Raw genomic sequence first — 20,947 nt, forward strand, 5'->3', positions numbered from 1 at the left:
GTTGCACGGGACAGCGTCGATGGTGTTGTGATTTGTGGAAGCATCTGATGGCTGGCGCAGTTTACTTGAGAGGCGAGAACGAATTGGCGCGGAGGATAAAGCCCTGCATGCGGTCGATAAGACGCACTGACAGAGACGTAGGTGGGATAAGATGAGCAGAGAGCATAGCCTTGGATGGCTGGCTGTCGCCAATAGCCTGCAAGGGCGCTACGTGCAGGAAGCTGATCGGCTGAACTGAAGGGCAGCCACAGATGTAGCAGGGGACGAGATGGTCCTTTTCGAGAGCAGCCGCGGCCACTCACCGGTTTTGTAAACTGTCTGTGACCATCCCTCGACCTGCCACGCGGCCTCTCGTCTCTCCTTTCGGGTTTGGAGATCGCTATGAATACATCCGAAGCCACGGGCAATCAGTTAGAACAGTGCCCGTTTGGCCGGCTGAAGCGTTATTGGCGGATGAGCGAGGCTCGAGGAGTCTCTGGCGAGCGAGAGCATGTGATACTTACGGATAGACCCACATGTGATGGACATAGTTGAGATGGCCAAGCTGCGAGAACCAGGCACCAATCGGCTGGACGTGCTTGCGGCGAGCCTCGAGTCCGCGACGCCTTCGAGACACAGCGATTCAGCATGCGCATACACAATCCTCCATGCTCAGTGCTGACCTCATTTGGAGAATCCAGACAAGAGCGAATGGATGGGCGTTTGTTGCTCCAGCTCCAGCACCTACCATTCAGTCTCCCATTCCAGCAGGCGGCCGGGCTATGGATATGCATATGCATCCAAATACGATGGCAAGCATCAAGCGAGCAACGCCGTGTGTGGGAAAGGACATTTTTGTTTGCCCGAAAGGCATTCGTCATCGAGAAGAGCGACTGTGAGCATGCAGACCGAGCAGTAACTCAATCAAAGCCAGATCCGTGGCGACGGTCGGACACAGCGACAGGCAAGCCCGGGTTGAAGCGACAAAGTACCGATCGAGACCACGTTATCAGTTTCCAAAGACACGATCAGACCCACCTTCAGCTGATAGGTTCGCAGCTCGTAGACGCCACCGTGGGCAGCGGGAGGACTGCCTGCCCAGAAGGCAAACTCGAGCATGATCTGGTTCTTTCGCTGGCGCAGCATCGGGCGCAGCTTCTTTTCAAACTCGCGGTGTGCCTGGTTGACGCATACCCATGCAGCCAAGTTGTCAAGTTGTGCGAGCCATGGACACGCATGAATGGAGATCTGGAGGTCAGCAATGCACCTGTGGCCGGTCGGCAGAGGATCCAGCAGCCGAGCGGATCGGCTGAACAGCAGTTTGACGCGTCGTTGCCCCTGGTCGTGCTCCTTGGACCAGGGTCTGAAGAGTCCAGGCCGCCGCCTCCCCGGCGATAGCACGGATGCATACCAGATCCTGAGCCAGCAGCGCCTTGGTCTCGGTGTATCCCTGGACGGCATGCGACAACATAGATCAGTTTCGGCTGTCGACTTGGGCTAGAGACCGGCCAGGAAACCTGCCCATCGACATACCGGATAGTGATTGTATTCCCAAACGTGCACTGCCAAGGGGGAGACCGAGCCGTGGGTGAGAGATCGGCCATGGCGACGAACGGGCGGGCCGTCAGATCTGATGCCGTGATGGAGATCCTCGAGCAAGGAGTTCGCCAGAATGGCTTACCGGCCTGGTCCAGGTCGCCGATTTCGGTGGTCCAGCTGCCAAACAACTTGACCTTGAAGGCCGGATCCTCGGCCACCTTGGTGTAGCGCTCGCCCCTGGTAAGAGAGGAGGGCCGTCGCAGCTGTGAGATCGGTGCGTTCGCACAGATCGATTGTGCTCTCTGCGTAGAGGCAGCACCGGACTTACACCAGTCCGAGATAATCGTCCCAGGCCTCGGGCTTGACGTCATGGACTGCACGGCCAAGCATATGAGATGCGTATTGCTACGGGTGAGAAGTGCGAGCATCGGCGTGCCAAGACCAACCTGACGCTCTTCTGGAACGGGCCGACGCAGTGTAACGCAAGCAGGCTTGAATACAGCTGACGATACATACTCTGGAGCTCGTGGACGTACTTGCCCCTGGCCAGCAACTTGGAATGGGTATCCTGGACTTCCTGGAACGGCGAGTCGTCCTCGGAGACGCCATGGAGGATGGACTTGACGATCGACTGGGCCTTTCCGGCGACGGTGGTCTTTGCGGGAGGGGGACTGGGTGGCACCGAGCCCGCAGCCGCATCCGAGAATGCGGTGGCGGTTATTTCGGGGAACTGGCTCAGCATAGCATTCCTGTGGAGGGCACGGAAGGGGATGCGGGCGTGGCCGAGGTGGGGGAGGCGAGAAAGCGGACGAGCGACCAGAGGAACCATTTGGGCGGCGATGGGTGGTGGGAGTGGGAGTGGGAGTGGGAGTGGGAGTGGGAGTGGAAGTGGGAGTGGGAGGAAAGCTGATCGAGGGAGGAGGAGGGGCAGCAATGGTCAGGCCGAGGGCAGGCGGGCAATGAGCGTGCTTGCAGGCCTGGTGACTTGCGGCCACCGGACCAACGAAGCCGCACGCCAGCGACGGCATGGCCGTTGCTCTGATGGACTCGCAGTGAGCACCCGGTGGTCCCCGTTCGCAGTCGGCGGTGCGATGAACAGCAGCGGGCAAGCCAGCCGTATATTGAACCGACGGTGATGAACAATCAATGAGACGATACACCGTTGGTCGAGGTTGGCACATCAACCTGCCGGGCTCGGAAATCACAAGGATACGCATCACCAGTCGGCCTCCGATAGCTCTGAATCTGATGATTCCGAGTTGAGCATCGGCTCACATCGACGATTCATGATGCCACAGTTTAATCGCTGGAGCACGTTCATTTGTGGCAGACCTCGAAGAGACTGGCCGTATCGATCACGGTTCCAAATGTACATTCATGATTCCAATTGCATCGATCATGGTCCCATTGCATCATTCATGATCCCAATTGTATCGATACTGCGATGGATTGGACGGCCTCTCTGGACAGCGATCGATGCTGTGGATTCGCCTGACTGCCTGCACAGGAGCACTCTCTTTGGCGTGCCCCGGAGCGTCGCCGTCCGCTGAATGCAGTATCCATTGCGGCATGATATCGCTCGAAACTGTATTCATGTCTTGCGGGAGAACCGGAGCATAGCAACAGAGCCAAACATCACCGGCTACAGCTCCTTGCTCCTCCATCCAAAGGCGTCTTCGTCTTCGTCTTCGTCTTCGTCCTCATCCTCGTCTTGGTCGAGAGCGGCCGATGTGTCTTCCATTTCTTGATCGGCATTGCCCGTGATGCCTGCCCGGGCTGTCATGGTGTCTCTCGAGTCGACTTGCTGCATCCGCTGTCGTGATGCCTTCAGCTCCTGTAATCGCGCCGCAAGCGACATCTGCTCCTGCTGCTCTTCAAGCCCTCGGCTGAGGCCAAGCTCTTCGGCTTCAAAGTCGTCTGCGACATCAAAGGCTCGAGCCTCTTCCTCGATGGACTTTTGGAACTCGGCGATCTGATCTTGCAGCGCGCGTTCGGCATCTTGCTCATGCTGATATTGCTCCTCCTTGGTGGGCTGGTCAAAGAAGTTGGACGGGAGCTTGTCGAGCGCCGGCTCGGGTGTGGCTTCGGCCTCGGGTGCTGCCGGTCCAGCGGCCTGATCAAAGAAGCCGCTTGGGAGAGCCGACAGTGCACCCGTGCTCCCGGCCGTGGTATCAAGTCTCATTTTCTTTGCGGACGACTTTTGCGCCTCGTCGTCCTCACTCGGCTCCTCGTCGCTGTCATCGCCGTATCCCTGTGCCAGTAGGCCCGTCACGGCAGAAGCCGATGGAGCTGCTGACTGACGAGTCTTTGGCGGGGCAGCGGCTTGGGCGGTCGCTTTGGTTGGAGCTGGACCTGGGGCCTGTGCCTTCTGCTTCAGCTGAAGAAGCGCCTCCTTATGAGACTTGCTTGCCAAATGCGCCGTGAACAGTGCCTCTTTGACCGGGACATTGCAGACGGCTGCGAGCAGTAAATCGAAGGTACATATGCGGGCGGGTGCATAAAGTAGCGCTGCGTTAATGCCGGTCCAGAAACGATGCAGCATCCTACCCACCGAATACGATCGATGCCACAGAATGTGTCGAGATCGGTCCAGCGCCGCTCACCGCACTTGAGTTTATCGCCGTCGTACTTGGCCAGCGGATGGCTGACCCGCTTGACCACCCGGGCTGATTTGGCCTGCTTCAGTAGGCTTCGGACGTCGCTCATGTCGCAAACGGCCGGGTGGATCGGGAAGAGAGCCAGATCGCAGCGAAGGGCGGGGGTCGCTCCAAGGCAAAATCGCAAGGCGGCCTGGCTGGCGCTTGGTTGCTCGCTGCTTGGTCCTCTCGGACCTGATCCAACCCTTTGCTGCTGCTGCTGCTGCTGCTGCTGCTGCTGCTGCTGCCGGCGACAGATCCACCAGGACCGCAAGCTTGCCTCCAGGCCCAACCGAACCCAACCATCCCTCCCAGGCCGCGCTCACTGCAATGTCCACCAAGCTGGCGAGCGGCATTCCGTCGCTCCAGATCACCCCAAAACCCATCCCGACCGACTCGTCGACACCAAGCAAATGGTAGGGCAGGCGTGCAGAGGCGGCCCTTGGCTCTGCATCCATTGCTGCAGAAGGATCGCCACCAGATTCGATTAGTCGACGGTGGCACTTGGGTTTGGTCTGCATTGAGCGAGCCGCTGCGTTTTCATCGGTCGATGACCGCAAAGCCTCCTGCTCATTCGCTCACCGGCCATGTTCTCGCCGCTTCGTCCACAATGCCAATCTCCTGGATATAAAAACAGGCTCTGGAAGCCCTTTGTTGTTCCGTCACGAACAGACGGCCTCGTTCTCAGTCACTGGGAGAAATCGACCGGCGACGATTCGGGTGCGTTGGCAGGATCGTCGATGCTTCCGAGTCCCAGATGCTCTGTGGCTCCGGGCCGGTGCAGGAGCCAAAGACGGTGATGTCGATATCCAACATGGCTCGTCGGACTGATTTCTCTGTCTGCGGACCCGCTACGATCGCCAGAAAAACCACCTGATTTCACCTTCCGGGATTTTGGTATCGTTCAGTACACCGACGAAGAGTACCGGACCCATCTCGAAGGTCAGCGACGAACATTTTACACATCTCCTCTGTCTTTGCTGCGGCGTGCGATCGAGGACAGAGAGCATGAATCATATCTTGGACGGCCGATGAGCCACCTTGAATCCTCACGGCCCGATAACCAAGCCTCACATCCGTCCCCATTCGGGACATTGTTTTGCATTCGGCAGATCCAGACTGGACCAAGGAGGAGACCGACTACCTGTTTGGCTTGTGCAAGACATATGACCTGCGCTGGTTTGTCATTCACGACCGGTACGAGTTCCCGGGGAAGATGCGGACGATGGAGGTGAGCCATCTGTCGAAACCTGTGCCTCTCGTGGATGCTGTTCCCTGATCGAGCGTCACTGAATCCCCGGCGCATGCAGGAGCTCAAGGACAGGATCTTTGTCATCAACAACAAGCTGGGCTCTTTGAAGCTGATCCCGCAGAACTACAAGTTTGACAAAAACAAGGAAGTGGAGCGCAAGAAGAACCTGCGAACGCTACTGGGCCGCTCGAGGGAGCAGATGATGGTGGGTCACTGGATCCTGAGCTGCAGGGCTGGACAGCGCAATCGAAAGCACCGTACATGGCACCGAAGCATGTGTCCAGACCCACCACAGGCTATTGATCTCGGCCTGGCTCACGCTGATCGCATTGTCGCATTAGGAGGAGGCATATCTGGTCTACGAGCTTCGCCAACGTCAGCAAAACGAAACCCGGACTGCTCGCGAGCGAGATCTGTTGGTGTCGGATCTGCGATTCATCGATTCCACAAGCATAGGATCTCAGAAACCCACAGGCTCGGGCGAGGCTGCAGCGACTACGACTGACCATTCAGAGAGTCTCAGGGTACGTCGGGGGGGGGGCAAGATTGGCTCTATCAGACCAATGGTCTTGGTTTGGCGAATGGATTTGGAGCCGATGGTTGCGCTGAAAGATAGCATTGGCTGAAAAGTCTGTGTGGCCGACTTGCCCATTTAATATCTGTACCACCACCACCACCACCATCATCATCATCACCATCATCATCATCATCATCATCATCATCATCATCATCATCATCGGCAGAAAAAGAAAAAGTCGCTCCAGAAAATCGTTACAGCCACTCCAGGCACCCCGGCGGCAGAGTCGCCGAGCCACGAGGGACGTCATCTCAAGAAATCGCACACGAAATCCGCCGAATCTGCCGAGGGTGAGCTGCTCTGCTGTTGCCAGGGATGTTGGCAGCAAGTGCGCGCAATTCGTTTTTATGCTTCATGGCTGGATCAAGGCCAGGACGATATGCTGGGAAGGGGAGTGTGTGTGTTTGCTTTGCATCGAGCCGAGCTGTACTTGTTTTGCTGACATGGCCGCTCTCAAGCTTTGGATTCGCCTCTGAAGAGCGCGAAGCCCCAGGCGATGATTTATGCTCGAAGTCAGAAGCTGACGCCGCTCAAGACAGCGTTAATACCCAAGGTCCACCACATGCTGGAAGAGCTCGGAGTTGGTAGGCTTCATCGCCATTGCCACTCGCGCCGGTCTCACGTTTCTGTAGCCTCGGCGTCCTGCTGTCCTCGCCTGCCCCTTACATCTGCTTCTGGTGACTCTCGCTCCAGCGATTCGGCCGCGCATGCCCACGGCCCAAGTTATGGCCAAGTACGAAGAGCTGCGATCCAACATCCAAATCTTGATCGAGCTGAAGCGCCAGCACGAAAAGGCCGAGCACGAGCTCAAAATGCTCACTGCCAAGAAGCACGGCCATGAACACGACGGAGCCGGAAAGCGGCCGTCGCTTCATCCGGGCGGGAGCATGGTGAGTCGTGCACTCTGTGGAGTCGGGACGCCAAGCGCAGACTCGTGCATATCCTGTGCATTCACCAAACCGCTACGGGTCACATTCGCTGCCTTTGCTGCTTTCTTCTTGGCTCACCTGCTCACATTCGGTTCGCTGCCTCGCTGGCGACTTTATTCCCCATTCATACACAGCTCAAACGAAGCTTGGGCACCCCCGGCATGACCCCCAACAAGCGGCAGCGCTGATGCCGTTGATATGTCCATTTGCACCCTCGTATCAACTGGCCGGCTGTAGGATTTGGGAAGGGATTGTATTGGAACGCAACACGCATTTAGCCAGTCGGATAGCGCCGTAGCATCTCGACATCAAGAGTGTCGAACGACTCGCTGGCTGTGTTCTGGGTCTTGGGCATCTCTGGTGGTGGAATGACTCAAAGTGCTTGGTGAACCCGAGTCTCCGTGGACTCGATGGGTATCCCTTTTCTCGCCTGCACGAGGCATTCCCAAAGATAGCCATAATGCCAGCCGTTATTGGTCCTTGCTGGACAAATACCCTAGGGTGCGACAGAGTCCAAAAGGTTAGAGTCCTGCCAAAGATCGCTCAGCCATCACCCCCTGTCGTTGCTGCTTCAATGGACTCGGGTGCTTACGCTGGTAGTCTTGAAGGATAAGGGGCACTTGAATCTGCAGCCGCGGGCGTTGGAGTTACATTAGGCCACGGCGGCCCTCACCTCGACGATACTCACGGCTCCGTATGAATCGCACACCATCCCATTCACACATCGTCCCAGCGATGCAGCCAACAGAACACGCCGTTACCTTGTTGACAGCCTGCTTGACAATGACGCCGTCTTCGAGATAGAGCAATCGGTTGGCATAACACTCGACGTCGGGGTTGTGAGTGACCTGGCGGGAATCGCTCGCTGAATCAGTTTGCTGGTCACTCCCGGAAGGAGCCCATGCTATTCCCTCATCCACGGCAAAGAAAGCGAGCCTGTGGATCCTGGCCAAGCCCGTGCCTACCATGACGATCGTTACTTTGTCCTGCTGGTTGATGCGCAGGATCAGGTCCATGACGTCAATGGTGTTGCTGCTGTCGAGATCACCGGTTGGCTCGTCCATCAACAGGATCTGAGGTCTGTTCGAGAGCGCCCTTGCAATGGTGCTGCCGGGATCGGAGTAGTAGTAGTATTCGCAGAGCAACAGGCCGTCAGTCCGAGATCTCTCCCAACCAGAGTTCCAGAGTACCGGTCAACCCCTTCCCCAGCCACTTACACCCGCTGCTGTTCGCCTCCAGAGAGCTCGGAAGGGAGGTGGTTGACTCGATCCCGCAGGCCAACCACTGCAAGGGAAGAAGCATCGGCAGTTAGTCGACATTCATGGTCGCCGCACTTTGCGCCTTGATATGGACGTCCAGACGACCATAGTTCTTCATCGCCATCACGACTAGAATCATTTCCATCACCATCACCATCATCACCATCACCATCACCATCACCATCACCATCACCATCACCATCACCATCACCATCACCATCACCATCACCATCACCATCACCATCACCATCAAGCCTCGACTTACTCGCCAGCAACTCGAGCGCTCGTTCGCGCCGCTGTCGTTCGTCCAGCTCGTTCGCAATCGCCATCGGAAGCTCGACATTCTCGAGGGCCGTCATCGTTGAAAGCAAGTTGAATGTCTGGAAAACAAACCCTGGGCGAGAACAAGACATTGTCGATTGTATCCCCCCCCCGCCACGAAGCAGGCATAACGGGTGAGAAAAAGAATGCGAAACGGCGACGGATACATGCTGGTGGGTGATGGGCTCGGAACGAGAAGTGTCGTGAGCTTCCCCCCCCCTTCACTCCCGTCCCTCAATCTCCCAGGCGACAACGGTAGGTCTCGGGCTTGGGTTCCACTCGTCCTCCCTCCATACCGATCTGTCGCAGACGCAGGTTCGAGAGGAACCGATCTGTGCATCGGTTGTCGATCTGGTGCCCCAGGATCTCTGTCGCCATATGAATTGTCAATAGATGGACCGAGCGAAACGGTTTGTATCGACAACAGGACCGGCAGAGGTCGCTGAGGCAGCATCATCGACTCTTGGCTCCGTCCAACTCTCGGTTCGACAGTGCTGCCCATCCGGTTCCTGCAGGTCTTGTGCCAACCGCCCAGATGCATCGGATCTGCAGCCATACCAATGTTTCCCTGTGTCAGGGTGTCGATGGTGCCGAGGATGTTGAGCAGGCTAGTCTTGCCGCCTCCAGAGGGCCCCCGGAGCATCACAAACTCGCCCTGGCCGATGGGATCAAAGTCCGAGTCGTCGCTGAGGTGGATGTCATTGAGGGCGGTGATGACCTCGCCATCGGGCAGATGGTATTCTGGATCCAGCGGGCGGCGCATGATACAAGAGAGGCAGCAAGCAGTGCGTCAGGCTTCATGGCTCCGGAATGGGGATCTGCTCCAGATGAGAGTCGAGAGCACTGACGAACCATGAGCATGGCTCTGACACTCCCCGTCAGCCAAGGCGCCGAGTGCGCATGCTCAGCGAATATCACAGCCTCACAGCTACCTTTCCTCAGGTGCTTGATGACGATTGCGGGGACGGTCATTTATTCAGAATCCACACACAGTTCAAGTCGATACGAGGCTATGGCTTTGAAGGGCGCTGAAGTGAAGCGGGCTGCAGGGGGCGGCGGCAGCGCAAGGTCGATATACTAGTGCCAACGACACCAACGACGGTGATCACAGCGGTGCCGGTCGCTCAAGGCACAGAAGGAAGAGCAGTGCTGGACTCGATCGGCAGGGCACATGAGGTTCTCAGCACTTGGCGGGCGTTTTGCAGGGCGGGTGGTTGGAGGAGCTCAGCGCGGGAGGTTGGCATTTGGACCCATAATCCTCTCCTGCGCGCCAATATTGTTCGTCGGCGATGCGGCGATTCTGCCAGGACGGCGACGAGCTCCTGATGAGCCCGAGAGCACCAACGGGGGAGGAAGTTGAAGAGCAGAGATCCTACTCGCAAGCGATCTTGCGGTCGAAGCTAGATGTGAAACCGTAATGCCCATCGATACGTAAATGTGCAGACGGGCAGATGTGAGCTGTAGTGGTCGAGTGCGCTGAAGCCACATGGATGCAAATATTCGCACGGGCGAGCGAGGACATTGACAGCCACCGATACACACCTCGAGATCGCTATCAAAAAGCCCTGTATCGGCGATAGCGGATACTGAATATCCAGGTTGAACCGATTCGAACTCACTACAAACGGCGGCAAGGCTTAGGATCGAGCGAGTCATCTGCTGGACCGACTGCAGCGATGCAGCAACACAACACTGTTCTGCCTCCTTCAAAGGCGAACGTGTGCGCGGCAGTCAATGTGGCTAAGGCGGTAGATATGACTAAGGCAGTAGATATGGCTAAGGTGTTCGATGTGGCTTACCTCGTCCAAACTGCATGACGATGTAGTCCACTGAGTGCCGGTGACAAGGAATGGCGACGAAGAGTTGGTGAGCAGGGGTGATGGCAAGTGGTTTCCCTGTCTCTGCTAAAGTGCATGTCGGCCGATCGGACAAGCCACTCACGGTCATGGTCGTGGACAATTTGAAAGTTCTTGACGGACGCAACGGTCACTCGTCCGTCGAAGCTGAGCACGTATGAATGTGTTTCTGACGCGGAGAGATGGTGGCATCGATGAGGGCCATTCGTGGCAGCATCGAGAAATTGGGGCAGCAGTGGCACGGCAGCCAAGGAATGGTACCGAGTGCCGGTATGCCATGGTCGGTTTCTGAGATTCCTGCCTCAAGGAGATATGCTGACTCCGAGCCGACAGCGACGGATGGACTTCAGTCGGACCGGCCTTCCCACGGCGGACACTCACCATCGTTCCATTGGGGTGGTTTGTTGTGCAGCATGACAAGATCCTTCTTTGCATCGCTCTTGATCAGACTCAAGAGCACTTCCTTGTCCTGGGTGTGATGAACGAGAGTCAGGAAAGGCTGATGCGACAGGCGATGTTCTCCGTCGACAGCCAGGATGCGGAGGATTCGTCGCGCGCCAGTGGCGATACCTTTGAGAACGGAATGTCGTTCTGCTCATCCTGCTTGTTCATCGTCGGCAGGATGATGGAGATCTTTCTGGGCCCTTTGAGTCCCAGAATGTTGGGTTCCTATGACCGTTGTCATGTTGATGAGAAGGCAGTGTCAATTCACCGCGAACGCACTTGTTCCGAGATGCCGAACACGGACCCATCATCCCGCAGCATGCACCTACATAGAGAATGCCCACTTGCTCGACCAGCGGCGGTCTCTCGGGGCCGCCCGAGCCAGGTTGCGGGGTGCTCTTCAGCGCCGAGCCGGTGTATCCGGTTCCGATAAAGTTCGAGCTGGATGATGGCAGCGGCAGCGTGAGTGTGAGTGTGGCGGCATCGTCGATATGACCCTCCAGAAGGCTGCAAGACGCAGGTTAACTCGTTCAGCTGGTGGAGCGGATACCAACCGGAGCCTGCCGACCATCTGGGTGTTTGGCGAGTTTGTCGACGAATCCAGACTGACGATATAGTCCGAAGTCTTTGTCTTGCGCCGCTTTCGAGCCGAGAGGGCAAACAGCGCGGGCGATCCGTCGTTCTGCTCGATCATCATGTGGAAATGCGGAAACATTTTGGTCCTGCCCTCTCGGTAGCGAATGATGTGACATAGGAGCCGCTGGCCGGGGGGAACGGGCCTGGGGAGGACCCGGCATTGGCGAGGTGGGCAAGACGATGAGCAAGTGCCCGGAGGACCAAGGAGCAGCACACCTTCAAACCAAGGGATAGAGGCGACGACGAAGGGCAAAGGGCCGCCATCGGACAGAGCCTACCGAAAGAGCGAGTTGATGTAGTCTCGCCGAGTGAGCTCCGATAGGTCCGTGTCATCATCCGAGTCGTCGACAACGGTTTGCCGGCTGAACGACATGTTGATGGGCGGAGAGGCCAGGGAAGGCTGGGCAGCGGCTGTTGGCTGGGCCGTTGTTGGCTGGTCGCCGGGAATGAGGCAAGGGATGTGGAAGATGTGGAAGATGAGGCGGATGAGGAGGCAAAGGGAGAGGACACAACAGGACCCCGGCAGGACCGGCGATGCGGGCGTGTGCGGCGGTGTGCGGGGTCGACAGGATGGGATGCAATGAATGGTAGAGTCGGTGGGATGGGCAGTAGAGTCGTTGTTGTGGATGAGAGCGTTGATGGGATGAGCGACAGAGATATGGTTGAGCACCGGCGCAATGAATCCTTGCTCGGCGAGTCTTTGCTCCGACAGTAGCCGATCGCTGTGTGATAATATCTCACCCATCCAGCACGAGCAGTTGGCATGGACAGAGCGCATGTCGGCTTACCTCCACACCCACAACGGCCTCCAGCGACGTCGAGCTCGACATTCTCGAGTCTTCTTCAATCAAAGGTAGCGACAGCTCGGCCGGATGGATCTGCTCCGAGGACGAGGCCACGGGCACTTGTTCGAGACCATCGCTCTCGTCCTCCTCGGCAATCGACTCGCTGCTGGAGTATCGCAGCGACGATCTGGAACGAGACTTTGTTACGCCTTCGTCCCGAAACCGGCGCGGCTGGGATGTCTCGGATGACGACGAGGGGACGTCCTCGGCGGAATGGTCCATGTGGCGAGCAGGCGAATGGATGGGCTGGTGATGATGGTGGGCTGAGGACGAAGCGAACAGCAGCTGGAAGCAGATCGAAGACAGATCGAAGACAGATCGAAGACGCAGCAATGTCCTGATGGCAATCCAAGATGCACGGATGCGGGCGATTGGAGGGCGAGATGGAGACAGAGCTCTCTGGATGCGGCGATCGATGCGGCGATCGATGCGGACGGGGCGGTGTCGCTGTGGGGGGTTGTTGAGATGTGCGGCCGAGACAATCGTCGTCGGGCAGTGCGGTCCATCATCCCCGGCATCGGTTGGGCGATATGTGAAGGCGATGTCGAATATTCGCCGTGAGATGTTAACGATAACATGTTAATGTGGGCGAGCGGGGTTGTTACTTGTTCGGCTCATTCGCCCATTCGGGTATGGGTGTTGCGGTAATCACTCGCAATTCATTCCGATCACGGCCATCGCACATCCCAAGCAACGACAGCAGTCCGTCGACAGTATACTTGTGCATATCGGCGGGCATTATCCCTCGCTGATAACATACTCAACATTGCCCAGCAATATCACTCGCCGATATCCTTACCACTCAACAGCCATCAACTCAACACAGCCAGCAAATTAACACAACCAGCAACTTAACAGTATCAATGAGCAGTCGCCTCGGCTCGCCCCGCCGATTGTTCTGCATCGCCCGCCGTTCTCGCCAGACCTTCCAATCGCAGAGTTCCCGTCCTTTGTTTGCTGCCCATCGTCGTCGCTGTCGCTGTGGGGTCGGCCGGGGTCGTCTTGGCCTCGATATATCCCCTCTCCGGCGCTGCCCGCCGCCGTCCCCCTTGCTTTGATCCCAGCGCTGCATCCATCCGCCGTCCCGCCGAGCCGAAGCGACGCCGTCAACACTCTGCCTCCCCATCTGTCCACTGAATCCCTGCCATGGTCGAATTCCAAGGTGATATCGTCGCCGCCTACGAGGACGTTCGCAACGACAAGACCCCCACCAACTGGTAAAATGGCCTTCGCGTCGCCGAATCCCCTCGTGGTCAAGCACCGGCGCCCTGACGACTGTCTGCTCACTCTCCTCTGCTGCTGCAGGCTGCTCCTTGACTACATCGATGACAAGAGCGATGTCCTCTTTGTCTCTGCCACCGGTATGTGCTTGCCTGGGCCGCCGACTGCATCGGCCACGCTCAGAGGGCCAGCAACAGCCTCGAGCCAAGACACCGAGCAATGTCAGAGCGTCAAGGGTCCGGTGCAGCTCGTTCCTGAACAGAGGCCCAGCTAATCCCGCCGCTGTATATCTCTGCTCTCATATCCCTCGGGTCCCATGCTCTCTGCGCGTATCCAGGCGCCGGAGGGCTTGACGAGCTGCGAGAACATCTGAAGCCCGAGAAGGCCTCGTTCGGCTACCTCCGAATGACGATTGGCAACGACGAGCTGAGCTTGCGCCAAAAGTTTGTTCTGATTTCCTGGTATGGATTGAGGGTTTTTGTTCGAACGGTGGTCCCGTAATATGTGCTGCTTCGAGCTATTGCCCATCTGTCTCGCAGCTCGTGACGCTGGTGGAGAGCTGTTGCTGCCGGTGCAGTGCAGTCGCTGATGGACAACGTTACTCGCAGGTGCGGTCCCCAAGTCAAGGTCATGAGAAAGGCCAAGCTCGCCGTCCACATCGCCGATGTCAAGGGCATCATCAAGTCCTTTGCTGTCGAAATTGCAGGATCCACCTCCGAGGTAGGGTTCTCTCGAGTGGTAGCGGTGTTGCCACATCCGACCGAGGAAGCGAGGGGAGATCAAATCGGATATCTCGACAGTGTGCGGATACAGAGCAACGGTCTCCGTGGGATGGGAGGAGCAACATGAACCTGCATCCACGGCTCAAGCTCGTTGTTGCAGAGTGTGCAGCCATCGAGCTCGATCCTCCAGTGCAGGACACAACATATGTCTCGGCAGATTGGAATCTGGATGTGGCCCTGTTCGGTTCTCGAGTGGGCAACTAATGCCAACGGGTTGATCTGCGACTCCTCTCTAGGACTTGTCGGACAAGGAGGTCAAGTTGAAGGTCCAGAAAGCCATGGGTAGGTCTCGGATGTGGGATGCAGAGACCGAGATTCCTTGGATATGCGCATATCCTGAGTGTCTTGGTAGCCAACAGCTTGTCTGCAGCCAACAGCTTGACTGCAGCGAGGACATCACATTCGGCCGTTGTCTGCCGCTCGATCGAGACAGGCTTGAGGCCTCAGCTGACAAGTACTGCTATGCATCTCGCCCAGGTGCCAACTATGATCGCCAGGCCTCGCAGTACTAGACTCATCGATGCCAAATGCTGAAGTCGATTGGCCGAATGTGGGCGCGGATGAGACGAGACCAACTCTCACCCTCTATTTACGATCCAATTTTCATGAACTCACCTTGCTCGAGCCACCTTGCCATTTCGTTCGACAATGGCGACTTTTATCGCTCACTATGTCTGCTCCGCCCTTGATATCGTCGTGTCATCGCTTCTTGCCAGCCGCATAAAATACATGGAAGTCCAGTTTGAATCATTGATCGACTCTGATTTGGCGTCGACAAGCCTTGGTCAATTTATCCATGCATCTCAGAACCGTGATATTGTGTCAGTAGCCCGAATGATGCACGCTCGTCCCAAGACTAGATGACAAACACAACGACGATCCGAGTCGATCGAATCTCTTGATGAGTCTGGATTGGCCAAAGTGTAACACGGCAGAGCGACCAGCACCCATCATATTATCATTACTGGTCAGCAGAGAACGCAAAATAGAGCCGTGATCCAGTGAGTTACTAGTATGAGAACGTGAATATCGATATGCAGCGCAACCTATTCGAGGACAACAGGGTTCAAGGCGATGAAGGGTTTTGAAGCTGGGTACGGGACGATACTATCTGAGGAGCACTTCCAGCCGACCCTGAGCAATTTGATATCCCTGCTCAGCAGCTTTGCGGTACCATTCAATGGCTTTGTCAATGTCCCTGGTGACACCCAAAGAATTTTCGTAGCATTGTCCCAAAAATGTCTGTCCGTATCTATTGCCTTGATCGGCCGATATCTGGAACCATGATATGGCTGCAGCGGGGTCACGTCGGACTCCATTTCCCCATAAAGAGCATCGACCCATCATCCACTGTCCATATGAGTTGTTTTGATCGGCTGACTTCGAGAACCACTCGAAAGCCTTTGGGTCATTTTTGGGAACACCACAGCCATAATAATAACACGCTCCAATCCAAACCTGGCTGTCACTGTGACCATCTTTGGCGAGTTGCTCGAAGATACTTGCTGCCATTGATACATCCTTGGCGATTCCGAAGCCTTGGGCAAGGGAGACGGCAAACAGATGATTGCAGAGCCAATCGTGTGTGGATCCAAGTTGGCATAACTCGGCAAACTTCCGCACAGCAGGAGAGTAAGGTGTTGTGAATGAAGCACGTCGTACCGCGAGACCATTGTTCTCTCCAAGTGGGAAGATATTCGACTGATTGTCGCGAATGAGTTGGATTCCCTTCCGCTGATCTCGTTCGGTACCTCGGCCAAGATAGAACATCCAGCCAAGCATGTGAGTGGCGATGGGTTTGTGGATTGGATCATTGGAGTGGTCGTGGATATCTTGCCAGGAGTTGAAAGCATCGGAGTCACTCTGTGGTAAACCAAGACCAAGGAAGCAAGCCCAGGCGTGAAGGAATGTTTGGCTGAGGCTGGATTCATCGTGTCCCTGGTCAGCAGCCCACTTGTAGTAAGTCATGGCTCGAGCAGTATCAATCGATGTTCCGATTCCATATTCATGACATCGACCGAGGTGGAACTGGGCTTCACGATCCCCTTTGTTTGATTGCAGTTGCGATAATTCGAAATAGTTCTTCCCTGCACTTGCATGGCCTTGATCAGCAGACTTCTGATACCAACCCAGTGCTCGAGTAGTATCAACCGATGTTCCGATTCCATGTTCATGACATCGACCAAGGTGGAATTGAGCACCAGGATGGCCATGATCAGCAGACTTCTGGTACCAACCCAGTGCTCGAGTAGTATCAACCGATGTTCCGATTCCATGTTCATGACAGCGACCAAGGTGGAGCTGTGCATCGACATTTCCAGCATTAGATTGTCGCTGTGATAATTCGAAATAACTCGTTGCGGCGTTGGCATGACCTCGATCGGCAGCCTTCTGATACCAAGTCAAAGCTTGCACAGGATCAATTGGTGTTCCGATTGCATATTCAAAACACCGACCAAGGTGATACTGAGCATCGACATTTCTCTCGTCAGATTGTCGCTGTAATAATTCGAAATAGTTCTTTGCTGCACTTGCATGGCCTTGATCAACAGCCTTCTGGTACCAACCCAGTGCTTGAGAAGTATCAACTGATGTTCCGATTCCATGTTCAAAACATCGACCAAGGTGATACTGAGCACCAGGATGACCATGATCAGCAGACTTCTGATACCAACTCAGTGCTTGAGTAGTATCAACCGATGTTCCGATTCCATGTTCAAAACATCGACCAAGGTGGAGCTGGGCTTCACGATCCCATTTGTTGGATTGCAGTTGCGATAATTCGAAATAGTTCTTTGAGGCGCTTGCATGGCCTTGATCAACAGACTTCTGGTACCAACTCAGTGCTTGAGTAGTATCAACTGATGTTCCGATTCCATGTTCATGACATCGACCAAGGTGGAATTGAGCACCAGGATGACCATGATCAGCAGACTTCTGATACCAACTCAGTGCTTGAGTAGTATCAACCGATGTTCCGATTCCATGTTCATAACATCGACCAAGGTGGAGCTGGGCATCGACATTTCCAGCATTAGATTGTCGCTGTGATAATTCGAAATAACTCGTTGCAGCGATTGCATGACCTTGATCAACAGCCTTCTGATACCAAGTGACGGCTCCACTGAGATCGATCGATCCACCGATCCCATTCTCCAAGCAGCGTCCGAGATGGAATTGTCCGTCGGGATGCCCCTTCTGTGCTGCTCGATTGAACCAATGTCTTGCTGCAACTTGATCGCTGTCGGCCCCACGACCTTGTTCAAACCACAATCCAACCCGCATCTGTGCCTCCGATTCACCCCAATCTGCAGAGATCCTGAAACACTCAAGCGCCTTGCTCAGGTCTCCGTCGTTTCCCCGAGCCTCAAGGAAGCAGCCATGACTGAAGTGTGTCTGTGTGCAGAGTCGACCCGATCAGTTTGCCATCAAGGTGATCAATCGAGTGCGACCCAAAGCCATGACTCACCTGGATCACCAGTGGTCGTCGATTCATCATGATCAGTGTCCCGTGAGTGCTGGTTTGGTGACAACTCCACTCGTACATTCCATGTGGAACCTTGCACATCTGATCTCCTTGCCGTATCCACTGCGGGATGTCAACCTTCTCCCACACACTCGAGAGTGTCAGTGGATCTGTGGAGACTTTCAGGAGTTCCTCGCCCGAGACTTCTGACTGGACAAAGCATCCGTTGTGTCTGATCCACAGTGTGCGGTTGTCTTGCCAGTCAGTGGACTCGAGCAAGTCACCGTCCAAGGACAGGTTGATCGACTTGACACCGGTGTCACAACCTTCGAGAGTGTGGATCAACTGGCCTCTGTGTCCGTCCCAGATCTTGATGGTCTTGTCGCTGGACCCTGATGCGATCAACTGGCCGTCACCAGAAACCGCCACAGCACTCACATCGGCAGTGTGCTCGATGGTGGTTTGGCTGGTGGTTGAGTTGGTGGTTTGGCTGGTGGCTTTGTTTGGCAGAATGCCGCTTGTGTCGACATCCCACAGCTTGATCGACTCGTCGCTGGAGGCCGACACAACCATTGCGCCATCCACCGATATCGCCACACAGTTCACCCAGTTGCTGTGGCCCTCGAGAGTCTGCTTCAGCCGGCCCGATTCTGCGTCCCAGATCTTGATGGTGTTGTCCCACGAGCCAGAGACAATGGTCCTGCCATCGGATGAGATCTGAACAGAGGTCACATCTCTGCTGTGTCCATCGAGTGTGATTCGCTCGCCTGTGGATGACTTCCGGATCTCGATCGAGCCATCGCCAAAGCCAGACACAATCACTTGACCATTGGCCGACACAGCAACACTGTTGACCACGTTGCCGCCGTCATCCATCTCGTCGTCCCCATAATCAAAATCATCGTCAAAATCATCATCATCGTCGTGGTCGTCGCAGTCACTGCCTCTCTCAATGGTCTGCTTCAACCGACCCGTGGTGGCATCCCAGACCATGATGCGTTTGTCGCTCGAGCCAGACACAATCGTGGACCCGTCCGCTGAAACAGCCACAGAGTGAACTTCATCGCTGTGCTTGTCCATCGACAGACACAGTCGGCCAGTGGAAACGTCCCAAACACGGACTGACTTGTCGTTGGATCCAGACACAATCGAGGCACTGTCAGGAAAGAACGAGATCGATCGCACAGCGTCGCTGTATCCTTTGATCGTCCGCTTCAACTCGCCAGTGGTGGCATCCCAGATCTTGATCATGTTGTCCCACGAGCCAGAGGCAATCAGCTTGCTGTCGGACGAGAGTGCAACACACGCAACCTCGTCGTTGTGGCCATCGATGGTGAGGACTGCTTGGCCTGTGATGGCATCCCACACCTTGATGGTCTTGTCGTTCGAGCCTGATATGAACCACTTGCCATTGGGTGAGATCGCCACAGAGTTCACTTGGCTCGAGTGACCAGTGAGTGTCATCTCACACGGATCCCAGGTGGGTGCTGGACCAGCCGTGACCAGGAACGGGATCTTGTCCTCGAGCTGGTCGGCATATGTCTTGTAGATCGCCGTCTCCTTCGGTGTGAATGCATACCCCGAGTTGTACACCTGTGGTGCACTCTTGATGATCGGGTCGGCAAACTCGCGGATGAATCGATACGTGTCCTTGACCAGTTCCTTCGTGGTGTCGTCGACGATGGTGCTGGGTGCCTTGGCGATCACTCCTCGCAGCACAGCCAGTTGCTCGATGATCGGCTTGACCACATGTGTGAGCGACCCACACTCGAGCCAGAAGAACACATGTGTCTTGACGAACCGAGTGAGCACCGCTGCCACATCGACCATCTCGGGCGACTGCCACACCGGACTCGACTCGGCCTCTCCGTCCACACACCACACAAAGTGTGTGATCCAGTGGGCGACGCTATATCGCAGCGACGGCGTGATCTTGGCTGCGACCCTGTCCTCGAGGTCGGCGATATTGTCGTGAAAGTCGAAGATCTCGCAAATATTGATCACTGGCTTGTGCGAGAGGATCACACCGAGACATCTATTGGCAAACACCGTGTGGAAAGAGGTCGACACATGCCACGGATGGCCAGTCGATGCATCGCCGAGGAGATAGTCCGCCACCGACTTGTGGTTGAACTTGACCTCGGTGTTGGTGGACTGGCTGTCTCGGGGATCCAGTCCATTGGCGCCAGGATCGAGGACCAGAGTGAGGCTCTTGAGACACTCGCGAACGACGCCGATCTCGAGTCCAAACACATCGACGATGATCTGCGGGGTCAGGATCGACTGGGCCGTGGCGATCGCCGACACCACCGTGACCAGCTCGGCTGGGTGGCTCGACTGCGAGTGGATCTTGGCGAATGTCTTGTTGTACAGCTGGCCGACATCGGCGGCGCTGTCGTTGATGTCCTTGATCGTGGCGAGTATCACTGGGCCGTCTCTGGATGCTGCATCGACGGTGTTGAGGATCAGGTTGATCCACACGAATGTCTTGGACTGGTCCAGCAGGATGGCGACTGCCTTGGTGCGGTCCGAGTCACTGAGAGTGTCGTGCACTCGCAGTCGGTGGTGGATGAACACCTCGAGGTCACGGATGTTCTCCTCGCTCGAGGGTTCGATCGTCTTGGTCGGGACTCCATCGAATGCTGCCTTGATGTCCTCCTCGGGTCGGGATGTCATCAGCAACTTGAGCCACGGACGGGTCCTGTTCAGTTCGACGAAGCGCACGGCAAGCAGACTGAGCAGCTGATCGCGCGGAGAGCACTCGTCGAGTGCATCCACCAGGATCATCACCGATCCCTTGGGTCTGTAGTCGCCGATGGCTTCGAGTAGATCAGCAATCACGGCCTTGAACAGATCAGGGATGCTCATCTTGTCGAGGTCGTCCTTGGTGTGGCCAGCATCGAGGAGCTTGCGGCCGATCGGCGAGTGCCACTTGCACAGACCGTATGCGATGGTGTTCAACACCACTCGTGGATCGCTCTTGCGGATGTCATTGTATTTGAGGAACAGCGCCGACACCAGCTGGTTGGTGGCTGTGAGGATGTTGGCAATCTGGGCAGCAGCGACAGATTTGCCCACTCCAGCAACGGCATTGACCCACAGGACAGTGTCGGTGGTGTCTTGGTTGACCCAGTCGGTGGTTTGGTCAAACAGCCACTGGCGAGTACCCTCGACATACAAATCCTCGAGTGCACGTCTGTCCAGG

The 20,947-nt window shown here is 56.1% G+C and overlaps 6 protein-coding genes across 6 annotated transcripts; 2 read left to right on the forward strand and 4 right to left on the reverse strand.

Moving 5' to 3' along the window:
* Positions 1 to 61: 61 nt before the first annotated feature.
* On the reverse strand, positions 62 to 2,260 carry BJ171DRAFT_425947 (NIPSNAP-domain-containing protein; the record flags this gene model as incomplete). Its single annotated transcript, XM_053107746.1, has 10 exons — positions 62 to 126; positions 303 to 379; positions 504 to 605; positions 728 to 759; positions 1,018 to 1,158; positions 1,391 to 1,429; positions 1,513 to 1,541; positions 1,661 to 1,755; positions 1,847 to 1,892; positions 2,035 to 2,260. 10 exons carry the CDS (start codon positions 2,258 to 2,260, stop codon positions 62 to 64), a joined length of 852 nt encoding a protein of 283 aa, XP_052964935.1.
* A 900-nt stretch (positions 2,261 to 3,160) lies between these two features.
* BJ171DRAFT_583667 (uncharacterized protein) lies at positions 3,161 to 4,224 on the reverse strand (the record flags this gene model as incomplete). The annotated part of the gene is made up of 2 exons (XM_053114264.1): positions 3,161 to 3,975; positions 4,122 to 4,224. 2 exons carry the CDS (start codon positions 4,222 to 4,224, stop codon positions 3,161 to 3,163), a joined length of 918 nt encoding a protein of 305 aa, XP_052964936.1.
* An 83-nt stretch (positions 4,225 to 4,307) lies between these two features.
* BJ171DRAFT_512327 (uncharacterized protein) lies at positions 4,308 to 7,255 on the forward strand. The gene is given in 11 exon segments (XM_053111654.1): positions 4,308 to 4,363; positions 4,379 to 4,570; positions 4,792 to 4,874; positions 5,019 to 5,096; positions 5,267 to 5,385; positions 5,465 to 5,611; positions 5,748 to 5,930; positions 6,150 to 6,273; positions 6,442 to 6,567; positions 6,677 to 6,873; positions 7,047 to 7,255. 10 exon segments carry the CDS (start codon positions 4,485 to 4,487, stop codon positions 7,098 to 7,100), a joined length of 1,197 nt encoding a protein of 398 aa, XP_052964937.1. The 5' UTR covers positions 4,308 to 4,363; positions 4,379 to 4,484; the 3' UTR covers positions 7,101 to 7,255.
* BJ171DRAFT_162606 (P-loop containing nucleoside triphosphate hydrolase protein) lies at positions 7,232 to 9,664 on the reverse strand. The gene is made up of 9 exons (XM_053105885.1): positions 9,425 to 9,664; positions 9,051 to 9,233; positions 8,789 to 8,860; positions 8,437 to 8,565; positions 8,130 to 8,196; positions 7,878 to 8,019; positions 7,674 to 7,760; positions 7,505 to 7,538; positions 7,232 to 7,408 (listed from the first exon to the last, which is right to left on the reverse strand). The coding sequence occupies exons 1-9, from the start codon at positions 9,462 to 9,464 to the stop codon at positions 7,383 to 7,385; spliced, it is 780 nt and encodes a 259-aa protein (XP_052964938.1). The 5' UTR covers positions 9,465 to 9,664; the 3' UTR covers positions 7,232 to 7,382.
* Positions 9,665 to 11,904, reverse strand: BJ171DRAFT_162849 (uncharacterized protein). The gene is made up of 9 exons (XM_053105887.1): positions 11,707 to 11,904; positions 11,347 to 11,571; positions 11,122 to 11,233; positions 10,919 to 11,017; positions 10,730 to 10,817; positions 10,434 to 10,517; positions 10,292 to 10,321; positions 10,035 to 10,110; positions 9,665 to 9,892 (listed from the first exon to the last, which is right to left on the reverse strand). Exons 1-9 carry the CDS (start codon positions 11,799 to 11,801, stop codon positions 9,865 to 9,867), a joined length of 837 nt encoding a protein of 278 aa, XP_052964939.1. The 5' UTR covers positions 11,802 to 11,904; the 3' UTR covers positions 9,665 to 9,864.
* A 1,075-nt stretch (positions 11,905 to 12,979) lies between these two features.
* On the forward strand, positions 12,980 to 15,089 carry BJ171DRAFT_162676 (uncharacterized protein). The gene is made up of 6 exons (XM_053105886.1): positions 12,980 to 13,490; positions 13,579 to 13,634; positions 13,832 to 13,955; positions 14,103 to 14,214; positions 14,513 to 14,558; positions 14,754 to 15,089. The coding sequence occupies exons 1-6, from the start codon at positions 13,420 to 13,422 to the stop codon at positions 14,786 to 14,788; spliced, it is 444 nt and encodes a 147-aa protein (XP_052964940.1). The 5' UTR covers positions 12,980 to 13,419; the 3' UTR covers positions 14,789 to 15,089.
* Positions 15,090 to 20,947: the final 5,858 nt, after the last annotated feature.

Source organism: Polychytrium aggregatum (assembly GCF_025602895.1).
Source record: "Polychytrium aggregatum strain JEL109 chromosome Unknown BJ171scaffold_28, whole genome shotgun sequence".
In the NCBI taxonomy this organism is placed as follows: Eukaryota; Fungi; Chytridiomycota; class Chytridiomycetes; order Polychytriales; genus Polychytrium; species Polychytrium aggregatum.